The sequence below is a fragment of the Pimephales promelas genome, chromosome 20, assembly GCF_988280905.1.
Source record: "Pimephales promelas chromosome 20, fPimPro1.hap1.1, whole genome shotgun sequence".
Classification (NCBI taxonomy): domain Eukaryota; kingdom Metazoa; phylum Chordata; class Actinopteri; order Cypriniformes; family Leuciscidae; genus Pimephales; species Pimephales promelas.
This window is the reverse complement of record NC_142788.1, coordinates 18,908,015-18,920,242: the sequence shown is the minus strand read 5'-3', so window position 1 is coordinate 18,920,242 and position 12,228 is coordinate 18,908,015. Positions and strand designations below refer to the sequence as shown.

Below are 12,228 nucleotides of genomic sequence, written 5' to 3'. Positions count from 1 at the left end.
AGACAGATGAATACATCATCACATTTACATGAAGCAATGCATGTTTGGTGTTTAGATACCTGGCCTATAGGCATTATGTACAGTAAGGATGATGTCGGATATATCTGACAAATTAAACTCACAAGTAAGCCTGTATACAGTTGTAATCTAAATTATTCAGTGTATTGCAAATCATGTTCATTGGCCAATTTTCAGACTTTCAGCTGTTCTCAATGAACAAATAAAACAAAAGTAATTGAAATAGCTCAACACAACAAATGTTTCAAGTGGTTTCTCATCTTAAAGAGGCACAAAATCTCTTTCTCTGACCTTTTTCTGGTCTGTTCCATGCTGGTGGAATGTCCCGCCCAATTCAACCAGAGCTGCTGAGCTAATAGAATATTATCTTCTATTCTATATCTCTTATCTTTATATATAAAAAAAAAATAATAATAAAAAAAGTACACATACTGCGTTAGATTAAACTAGGCACATAGCACTGGAATACTGTTGTCCTATTGATAGTTTAACTGCTTCTATTGTTCTCATTGTAAATCACTTTGGATAAAAGCATTTGCTAAATGAATAAATGTAAATGTCAATAGATGGTGAAATTAATGCAGGTTACCACTTTGTATATTTTAGTGTGCCACCCTAGGATTTCTTACTGTACCCCTTTGGCCATTAAAAAATATTCAGGATATATCCACTGAGACGAAAAGGGTATGTATCAACTCTTCTTAGTTAAGGGAATAACATACTTTAATATGAAAAAAACCAGCCCGTTCTCATCCTTTGGCATCATGTGACGCCATATGACGTCACCGAAATATTTCGCAGAAATACTCTGCACATGGCACCCTTTAGCGTCAATATTACACGCAGAACCCAAGCAGTCATACAGGTGACTGGCATCCTTTAGCGTCAATGAGACGCAGACCCTACCCCAGACCTAAATAGCCATAACAGTGCGTGTTATATTGGCGCTAAAGGGTGCCATGTGCATAGTATTTCGACAAAATGTATCCCTTTAAACTAAAGGTTGTATACATATATAAATTTGATACGCCACTCCACATAGGAAGAATAGACATGCCAACTAGTGACCTGATGGAGACATATAGCTGAAGCGGACTGACAGCATCTTGTTCTGGAGTAAGGTTTACAATCAGGTTGCGTACAAATAAGCGGGGCAGCCAGAAATCTGCCCCTATGGATCTTTTTGAGAGTGCGCTGCAGTTCCATTTTTCACCACAGATTTACATTGGAAAACTCTGGGGCACTGTAGAGCTATGGAAAGCTCCGAGACCGCCGGCTGCCCCGCTTAGTATCGTAAATACATGCCTGCTGAATCTATACACTACATTTTAATATATCCTGCTCACTTCATGACTTACTGTAAAATAGTCTAGAGCATCCAAAACATATTTGTTGTAGAAAGCTGAACTCATTTATTTATGTATTATTAATTCAGTGCATATAGTGGTCTTTGTTTGGATGAATGTTTTGGTTTGCCCATACAGACGAGCCACGGCCTAGACACCTGGAAAATAAATGCCAACTGAAAATACACAAAAGGCCATTATGATGTTAGTGCGTGATGCACCTACAGCTCTGTGTGTTCTTCTGAACAGTCCCTATGAAAAGGTATGGAAATAGAGTGCCGAAGTTACGACGTCACTCTGTAGGCCAAAACGCGGAAGTGAGTTAGCATTTTAGCTAACTGGTTTTTAAATGGGTTTTTGCTAAATCGCCTGAAATAAGGTCTGTGGTGAACAAAGCCTCTAAATATTTTCACGTTTTGATCTATGACATAGAACACACAGTTATAACCTGCTTGTGTTTTTTTAAACTTTATTGTGTCTGATTGTGTTTTTTTTAAATCTTTATATAGGCTTCAAAATGTATAAATTTTGGATTAACTTGTAAAGATTATCTTGACAAAACATGTAAGTGTCACTACTCTTTGTTAAACACAGATCTTATTTTTAGCGATTTTACAAAAGTCTATGGGGAAAATGCATTGCTTTTCTACCGAGGGAACCCATGCGCCGCTAGCTTCCGAGTTGTCGTACAAAGTGACGTCATCACTTCGGCACCCTTTAGCAGCTGAAGTTAATTTCAATCATGACACCTGTACGAATAGAATTAAACATTGTTTATTGATATGAATAGAATGTTTAGGAATAATTTTGGCGGACTAGATCTGCTGCTACTGCTGCATGAGTGAATAAGGCTAATGCCAAAAGATGCACATAAATCCAGTGAGCTACTGCAATGAAATTCGGGAGAATCCCCAAGCAGATTTAGGCAGGTGGTGCTGGGGAAGTAGGAGGACTGTGAAAGTTAATAACCAAATATATAGGTTATGTAGATAGAAGAAAAAAGACTGATTGGCCAGAGCAGCCAGCTGTGTCTAATCAAAACAGCACATTTCAGTGTGGATTGCATTGTGATCCTCTCACAATGTAAAACAGCCTTTGCAAAGAGGCTTTTATTGAAGGATGGAGCTGCACAAAGTATAATGCACCGACAGCAAACCTGCGGCAAAGTGCTATTACTCGTTTCATGAAAAAAGATGTTCACAGAAGGAACAGTGGCAAAAATAGCCTATTTTATACTTAAATACTTAAATAATGGACTTTAGATGGAAAAATTAAACAATGAAAGATTACCCCTCAACAATACTTTTAATTACTTGGTTCTGTAGTGCTTAATATAATTTTATATTCAAATATCAAATATATTAATATTACTGTAACAGATATATAAAAAAATCTTTTTACTATTAGTTCACAAGATCACAACGTTCATTTTGTACATATGAGAGCCTGTAGGTGGCCCAAAGAGGCTTAAGTTATTACTTACACTATCACAAAGCAAATGTTTGAGTATCTGGACAGCTGCCACAGAGGATAAGTGTGAAATGGAGATTCCATACATCTCAGAGGATAACAATGTTATCCAGCAAAGAGACAGAGAGCATCATGGACAGGAAAAGGGAGGATCAGACGAAAAAAAAAAGAGGAATGATGTCGGAAAGAGAGAGAAAGTGCACACGGCTGGTGTAGAGTGGGTGTGGAATGCATAGGACCGGCCAAATGTGAATCTAGTCCCGCAGAGCGCATGAGGGAATTGAGATCTGCTATGACAGGAATGTGAGAGTGGGATATCATTAAGCGGGGGGGAGCAGCACTTTCGTCCACACACGGAAACGAACACCACAGGGACGTACGACAACAACAGCTGCCTAATAATACTCACTGAACGACCGCACACTATAACTTCAAATAAAAGGACAGAAATCATTGCTGTGTGTTTCTGTATCCTTCAAGATGGCCTCTTTGAAGAGGAAGCGCTTCAAAGTTCTCTCTTCACACTGAAACGCTCATCCCCTCAAGCAATCCAGACAGAAACAGGAACAAATTGCAAACGCACTGACAGATTTTAAAATTGTGCTGCAAGACCTTTACATTCACTGTGAGGATGCGTTTATTCACTGCACTGTGTGAATACAAATTGCAAGTGACATGTAATATGCAAAAGCATTGTGAAAGGCAGGCACAAAATATATTCATGTTGCATTTCCCTTTCTATAATATGACTGTGTGTGTGTGTGTATATATATATATATGTGTATATATATATATATATATATATATGTATGAGTATATTTAAAAATATAAATTCATATTTTCAAATAAGAATACATACAAATCCAAATTTCATTAATATATATAGGGTGTGACTAACGGTTCGGTCCGGTATGTTCAGGGGAAAAAAAGACTATTGTCAAATAAAAATTGCAACCAAGAGCATAATTTACTGGAACAATGTCCTGTGGTCTGATGAGACTAAGATAAACGTGTTTGGCTCAGATGGTGTCCAGCATGTGTGGCGATGCCCTGGTGAGGAGCAAGAAAACCATCTTACCTCGGTCAAGCATGGTGATAGCATCATGGTCTGGGGCTGCATGAGTCCTGCTGGTATGGGGGGTTGAGCTTCATTGAGGAAAACATGGATTCCAGCATGTCCACAGACATTCTGAAGCAGAACATGATGCACACCCTTCAGAAACTCTGCCGAACGGCATGATAACGACCCCCAACACACCACCAAGATGACAACTACCTTGTTGGGGAAGCTGAAGGTGATGGAGTGACCAAGTGTTTCTCCAGACCTGAACCCTATTGAGCACCTGTGGTGATCCTCAAGCGGAAGGAGAAGCACCATGTGTCGAACATCCAGCAGCTCCGTGATGTCATTATGGAGAAGTGGAAGCAACAACCTGTGCAGCTGTGGTGAAATCCATGCCTAGGATGATTGAGGCAGTGCTAGATAACACAAAATATTGACACTTTGGACACAGTCTTGATATGTTCACTTTGAATTGTTTTCAGAGGACAGTAAATGCAAGCAAAAACAACCATCTAAATTACCCTATAACTGTATGAGATTATATCCACATAAGCGCTCAACCTTAACTTTACTTACCATATACATCTTGTGAAATCAACACCTGGAAAGTTTGTATCTGCATGTGGAGAAATATCTTTTTGATTAGTGAAAATTTAAATGTAGTCGATTGTATATAATTTCAGCTGTTTATGGATTGAGGAGAGAAAAAAAAAAGACAAGAATGAGCACACAAAGTAATGTTCTGATTTCGTCTCGGTTTTAGTTTGTATTGCAAATGTTCAATTGTTTTTAGTGCTTTGTGACTGAACAGGCAGAATTCTTGGATTAGAAACCTTTCTTGGTCTGTCATTTATTGCTGCTTGGGGACCTATTCTCAGAATTGACTTTGTGAGCTCATTTCCCAGAATGATTGTGCTGGTAAAATGATGGACAACAGTTTTACTTTAGAACGGCTTGCTTTGATATGGTTGACAACACACTTACTTTGAGCATATAAATCAGTCAATAAACCCATTTTCAATACAAAGTCATCAGTATTAACCTGGAAAAGACAAAGACTTTAACCCAGAATTTTTCTACATGAACATTTACTTTTGCCATGTCATATAACAAAAAGTGATATTAGCTACAAGTCAGGTTTCCATGTGGTGTAACTTAGTTTTATTTTAATTCCACAAATTTGTCAAAAAAATTACAAAATACTCAAATGGGGAGAACACAGGACTCACAATCTGCCTTAATTATCTCTACTTTTTGTTTACACTGTGTCATCCCATTGCGACTACTAATATATACAATAAGCTTCAAGATACCAGTATATATAAATCTTAGCAGTCAGAATGTACATTCTGCTATTGCCGCTTTGAAACAAGAAGCTAAACCATTGACAACACTCAACATCAAAGGTTTAAGACACAAAAGAGGGACAAAAGGAGAAAATGCTTAAAACAAAAGTAAAATGCTGTATACATCTGAGACAGAATAAAAGATACATGACAGTCCAATTACAGAAAGTGTTCAGCTTTGGGTGTATAGTATACTGCTAAAAACGGGCTTCTATGCTTCAATGGCTTTTTTTAAAAAAACAAAAGGGGAGAATTAAAAACAGTACTATGAGCTTTTACTGTACTTTGAACTTTTAGCTCAAAAAAGGCCCATACACAAATCTCACCAGAGGTAAAAACTCATTTTTTAGCATTTGTCATTTTAAATAACGAACGTTAATTCTGACGGATCTGGAAAAGACGAACAAAACGGACAAAAGTTCTGCATGTAACAGTCAATGATTGCTATCAAACAGCCTGATCATGATAGAGAGCAACTAAAGAGGCATCATGCATCATAGGTAATGCAGTGTCAGGAATGCAGAGAAGCTCAAGCACAGTCATCATCTCCACTACTGTGAACACATGCACCCACAGGTACACAATCCAAGCTCGATGTCGCCTCCGCCACATACATCTTCCCCCTGGCTTCACAGTGAGAATGGTTTCATGAATTTGTACAGTAGGCCGGGAAACTGACTGTGCGAGTAGCTCGTAAGAGGACTTTAGGAGAGAAACCGGGATTGGGGGGGGCATTGCTATCTTTTCCAGCACCCTTTGACAATGTGTAAAATCTAAAAGTAAAAAAATGTGCATCAAGATGTCATATTGTTACTTAAAAAAAGGTTTAGCAATCTCTAAGCACTGAGGAACTTGCCGAGATATGAACCCAGTTGCAAAACTGAATGTCGCTCAACTTTGGTACACAGAGAACAGAGCGAAACGGCTTTCGAAATGCACTCGCTCACACTTAAGTCACAGGAAAGCCAATTATTGTAATAAAAAAACAAAAAAACAAAACTGAGGTTAATCAGTGCAATATTCTTCTTTCCAAATGGGCTACTTGCCCCAATACTCACGAGGCGTCGCACCTCCTCCTTCAAGTGTTTTCAACGTCTAACTCGGTCTGAGTTCAGCAATGAAATTAAAAAAATGGTCATGATGTCATGAGTGTTTGTCATACACTGTCATATATGAAACAAATCAAACAAACGAACAAAAATAAAAAGGCGTCATCTGAGCTTTGACCTCTAGAGGTGTTTGGATTAAAATCCGGTACCATTCTACCCAGTAGACCCCGTTTACATGGACCGAACCATCTGACATGGTTACCTGCTCTGACGATGCCATCTCCTTCCCCTCTGAAACAAGGGATGGCACTTCAGAAAATTATTATATCGGAGGTCTAACGCATCTGTTAGGAATCCACACCTAATAATAATTATTATGATAATAGTAATAATTATATATGTATATATATATATATATTTATATACTATTTACAGACTCAAAAAATGCCATGCTGCAGCTTTTCTTAGCATTATGAAAACCTCCTACAATGTATTAAAATAAACATTGAATTTAAGATAGCACTTTTCAGATATAATGGCCCGACTGTTCTGTTCCTCTGTTTTCCCCCCAATTAGCACAGTGACAAAGTATCTGGTTCTCTAGCACCTACAAAAGACGTCAGGGAAGCTTCTCAGAGTATGTTCATGCAGGAAAGTCACAATCAGTCTTGAGGACGCTGTCACTACTTGAACGATATATAACCCCCCGAAAAAGTCAATGTCTTAAAAAAGTCCAGGATAGTGAAGAAAGCTGACAACAGAAAGAAGTTTCCTCAGACGATCCTCATCGCTTCGGCGAACTGAAAACGTTCCTAGAACACGCGAGTTCCCGTGTGTAACTGTTCCGCTGTGACCTCCTGTGTCCTGCTGATACACTGGGAGCCCTCGGCTGATCACAGCTGTTTGTCGCTTTCCTTCTTCAACCGGCTGAAACATAGCGAGAAGAAACATAGTGTGGTTTTATCACGGATGTTTGAAGCACACATGCGTTCTAGAAAAAGGTGTGATTGGGGGACTGACCTGTAATAGTCCTCCTGTCCTGGCAGAGGCCCTCCGTGCATGTGGTGATGACTGTGTAGCCACTGCTGCTCCATGGCCAATCTCTGTAGCTCTGCAGACTGTGCATGCATGGCCTGGAGCTGATGTGCCGCTGACATGGGTGGTGGGAGATCCCTGGGGTATGGAGCGCCTAGGGATCACACAGCAAGATTCGTGAGTTAATGCTTGGACAAAGAGCTGGAAAGATTCAAATGCTGCTTGTTTATGCGTCTTACCGAACATAGGGTGCCGGAGCATCTCGTGTTCATGCGGGGGCTGTCCGAGCAGGGGGTTGGGGATGGCTCCAGGTGGGTAGGGGAATCGGGTGAGGTGCGGTCCGCCGGCCAGTGGGTCTACAAGCGGATGTGCCCCAGAACCTGGGGGACACACAAGACATTCACCACCACCTTCGCCCGTGTCAGAAGCTTTTTGTAATGGTACACAGTCAATATAATACAGAAACACACATATTTAATACTAACAGCACTTATATTCAAAATGAACATCATGCATAAATGACAAGCATAAAATAACAATATTTAATAGCAGGGATGCATGATAAATTTCAGTATCAAATTGGCCGATATTGGAGATGTTTTTAAAAAGCATAAGCATGAGCTAATGTTACATATTTATTTGCACATGCACTTTCCATTTATTTAGATAAAATATTATATTAAATCAGCCCTTTATAAGTTATCGGTCATAACACAAAAATAATTATGGGCTTATTGCTATCGGCCAGAATTTAAACATCAGCGATAGCATCATTTCATAGAATCAAGCCATGCCATTTCTACAATTCTAAAGATGGCCCAGATGGAATCTGCAGACATTTTTCACATTTTCTGAACTAGAACATTCGAAATTCTGTTAAATGGATTCAAACCATTATATTCTTGAAGCTGAGAGTACTGCACTCTAATTGGCAGCCAAACTACATCATACTTCATATAAACACACACAATGGATGTATAGAAGTCTGTGAATGAGATCTGGGCACACAGATTCCATGTGGGCCAACTACAACCATTCAACACACAAGTAGAGTGAAAGGTCTCTCACCTTGGTGCAGAGGGTCCTGTTGGTGCAGGTGCAGGTGTGAATGGATGTGCGAGTGCTGATGGTGGTGTGGCGTCACGTTGAACATCTGCAGCCGTGCGATGGGGTCGTTAGCAACAGAAGCCATCCTCTCAACGGCCAGTCGCTCAGGGTAGGTCATCTCAGGCCGTAGCTGAGGCCCGGTCAGCGCCAGCCGTTCCCGCTCCAGTGGATTCAGGCCCGGGTGGAAGGAGGCGAATGGATGATGGCCAGCCATGTGTTGGAGACCAATAGGCCCGTGCCGTGCAAAGTGCTCCATGGGGTTAGCGGAAGGATGCAGGCTGTCCAATTCTGGAGGTTTGACCTCGAAGCCCGGCTTCATCCTCTCCATTCTCATCTCCCTCTCTCGGATCTCCCTCTCCCGCATCTCTCGCTCCCGCAGCTCACGCTCCCGCATGGCGGGGTCTGCGTTGTACAGGCCGGGCATGTGGTAGGCCAGGAGTGGGTCTGCGGGGTTGAGTGAGACGAAGAAAGGATGGTTGCGGTTGGTGGGGGACATGACGTGGGGCCGAGCGTATTCGCTGAGGGTGCGCAGGGCGGGTGTGTCAGGGCCGATGTAAGGGGGCACAGTGGCGATGGTGGTGGGTGGTGGATCAAAAGAGGTCCGCATATGAGCTGATCCCGGCATCTGGGGTTCACCCATGCGACCCTCATGAGAAGAACTGGAAGCTTTCTGTAAAGACAGAGCAGATGTTTAGGAGCAAGAAATCGATAATGAAAACCGTTTTGGAGAAATTACCAGATAAAAATAGCATTTAATGCACACACTTTAGACCAAAACTTACAGCAGCTCTCTCAGCCTCTTTCTCTCTCTCCCGTTCTCGTTCTCTTTCTTTTTCTCGTTCTCTCTCCTTTTCTTTTTCTTCTCGTGCTTTCTGCTCTGCTTCCCTCTTGGCTTTCTCCAGCACCTCCTCACGCTTTTTTGCCAGTTTCGACGAGGCCAGTGGTGTGAAGTAGAAGTCTGTTCTGGCACATGTGTTGTAACCTCTGTCCAGATGTTTGTAGAACCTATAAACATGATGGATAGACAAAATAATCAGAATAATCTTTAAAGTTACCACTGTCAGTGTCATTTTGCTGCATGAAACCTTTCTTCTTTAATGACAGATATAAGCTGTGGAAGAGCAGAAATATTTCCACAGGCTGATTTAGCAGCCAGTTTAAAACAAATAGAATTACTTTGTCTCAAATAACCTGTGGGATGTCCTCTCATTTATACTATACTAGAGCTTCTCAATCTTTTTAATGTCTAGTGGCATAATGAGCTGCTCTCTGTGCATTAGTGAGCTTATTGCTATTCACTGCAAGGGAGTGTGAAACATGGCCACAGCAACTCTACAAAGACATGCTCATGTTCTGATGGAGGCTTTCACCGCTATGATGCAGTCATTAATCTGTGCCCTGTCCACGCTTGATGACTGCAGAGGAGCTGAAGCTAAGGCAGGTTTGTTTAGACTGCTACATTGATAGTACTATTTCACATAACTTTTAAAACTTAATGAAATTATATTTGATTACATTTGAATAAATGCAATAAATAATTTGTTATCATTTGTTTATAACATAAATATCAATTAATATACCATTTCATAAATAAAATTGTATTATCTACTACTATAAAAATACTATTCAAACCATTCAAACAAATTTAATAAAATAAAAATGTAGTAAACGTTAGCGTTTTTGTAATATTCTTTTAGTATGTTTGATCATTTTAAAATATATAATATAAATATGAATTCATGTTTTATTGTAGTTATTACTGATTTAGAAATTGTAATATATATATATATATATATTTTTTTTTTTGACAATTACTAAATTGTCAGTATATATATATATATAAAATCAGTATATATATATATATATATATATATATATATATAATATTAATTCTGCACTTTAGCACTTAAAGATAATTCTATCGATCATGAAAAAATAAATGATGTACCGTGCAGACTGGCTGGCATGACTGGGAGTGTTGACAATGGTGGGTGGAGGTGAAGGGCTCCTCTGTGGTGGTGGAGGACTCTCTGGCTCCTCAGCTTCATCCAGTGGCTCTTCCTTGATCTGTACAGGTGGCACAGTGGAGGGTCCTGGGCAGGGCGCACTGACCGATGCAGGCAGGGGCATGGATATGGAGGAGGGTGGCTGCTGCAGCATAGTCATTGAGCTCGCCACAGAGGAGGAGACGGCGGAGGGTGACAGGACGGGCGAGCTGCCGGGCATGAAGGAATGAGGAGGGAAGGGTGGCTGGGAAGGCGCCGAGTGTGAGGCAGAGGAAGAGGAAGGGAGCGGAGGAGCCGGCGGGGGCGCTTGACTTCCTGTTGCCGGAAGGTTTTGGGACTGGGTGAGCACTGGAGGTTGCACTGGTGGAGGCTGTAGCTGCTGGTTTTGAGGCATGAGCTGAAGGGGAGGCGGATGGGCAGAGGGAGGGTGGTGCGTGGATAGAGAGCTGAGGGGCTTCAAGGCAGGTGGTGGGGGCAGGTTGGAAGGCATCTGTGGGAATGGGGGGTGGCTGGGATGCTTGTGTGACTGAGGGTTTGGCATTTGTGGGATAGGGGTGGTAGGCGGAGGTTTGATGTGGGGCATAGGCAATGGTGCTGATGGCAAAGGCTGCTCTCTGGGAGGCTGGCTGCCGCTCTGTGAGGAGGATTGCGACTGGGATGGAGGGGTGTGAGGTCGCTGTTGTTGAGACAGGGAGGGAGCTTGGGATTGACCTGGGAGTGGTGAAGGGAGGACCTGAGACTGACCGATTGGGAAGGACTGAGCAGGTATAGCATGAGGGTGAGGCATGTGTGACGGCCCCGCCTGCAGAGGGTGGCCCATGGGCGGCATGGGGCAATGTAGTGGAGGCTGCAGGGACTGAGGGCCGGTCTGAGTAGGTGGAGGAGGCTGGGTTATGCCCTGCAGTGGAGAATGGGGTGAGGGCAGCCTCTGCACCCCTGACTGGATGAGAGACAGCGGACCTGCTGGAGGTGTCTGCTGAGGAGGCATGGAGGTAGGGGGGATGGAGGGGGATGACTGGGATGACAGCGAAGGTGTGCCTGTGGAGGGTGGTGTGGAGGCTGCAGCTGTGGAAGGAGGGGCCGGGGGTAAAGCCCCCGTCTGGCACTGGATGACTGGAGGGTGCTGACCCTGGAGGATCTGTTGCTGCGCTGAGGAGTCCGAGTCGCTCTCGTTGTCACGTGGGCTGGGGATGCTGGGTGAGGAGCTGCGGTTGTCCTGGTCAATATCCTTGGGATCACTGCTGCCCTCATCATTCACGCTGCGACCGTCCGAGCTCTCGCCCTCACCCTCGCCCTCTCCCTCACATTCCGAGGGCGAGTCCGGCCGGAGTTCCTGCAGAAGAAGGAAGGAAGGGTCAATAAACTTGGCCATACCGACATTTGCTGATGACCGAATAATGGGTGCAGTCACGATCAAGAACAAACAACCTTTGCATTTCACAGTCATTGTGATATAATGTGAACTAATGACATTTAAAGGATATGAAATCACTCTAACATGCAATCACATTGTAACCATGGGTAACAGCAAAAAATACAACTGTAAATCTAGCGTCTTTGTTGGACGGAGTCAAATAGAGCTGCCACGAACCCTTCAGTGAACTTTAGTTTATTAATGTCTTTTGGATTATTTGGAGAGCTTTTCTTCCAAGTAAACCTCTAGTTGATCATTTTTCTCCTAAACACATCACACATTTCCATGCTAACAATAATATAACCACATTATCACATATCTTTAGCAGTAATCATCAAACTGCCATCTTTAATGCAGCAGCATGGATTTCAGAA

General features: G+C 42.2%; 1 protein-coding gene across 7 annotated transcripts in view; it reads right to left on the bottom strand.

Moving 5' to 3' along the window:
* Positions 1-5,035: 5,035 nt before the first annotated feature.
* rerea (arginine-glutamic acid dipeptide (RE) repeats a) overlaps positions 5,036-12,228 on the bottom strand; it is a 159,166-nt gene continuing 151,973 nt past the window's right edge. For 5 of the 7 annotated variants that reach the window (XM_089124660.1, XM_089124659.1, XM_089124661.1 and 2 more), the window contains 6 exons: positions 10,383-11,773; positions 9,217-9,439; positions 8,396-9,104; positions 7,567-7,737; positions 7,313-7,481; positions 5,036-7,219 (listed from right to left, as the gene is read on the bottom strand). In XM_089124660.1, the coding sequence (XP_088980786.1) occupies positions 7,186-7,219; positions 7,313-7,481; positions 7,567-7,737; positions 8,396-9,104; positions 9,217-9,439; positions 10,383-11,773 (2,697 nt within the window). In that variant the 3' untranslated portion in view covers positions 5,036-7,185. The remainder of the gene's footprint in view (positions 7,220-7,312; positions 7,482-7,566; positions 7,738-8,395; positions 9,105-9,216; positions 9,440-10,382; positions 11,774-12,228) is intronic. The other 2 variants (XM_039652986.2, XM_039652989.2) reach the window with 1 other exon arrangement.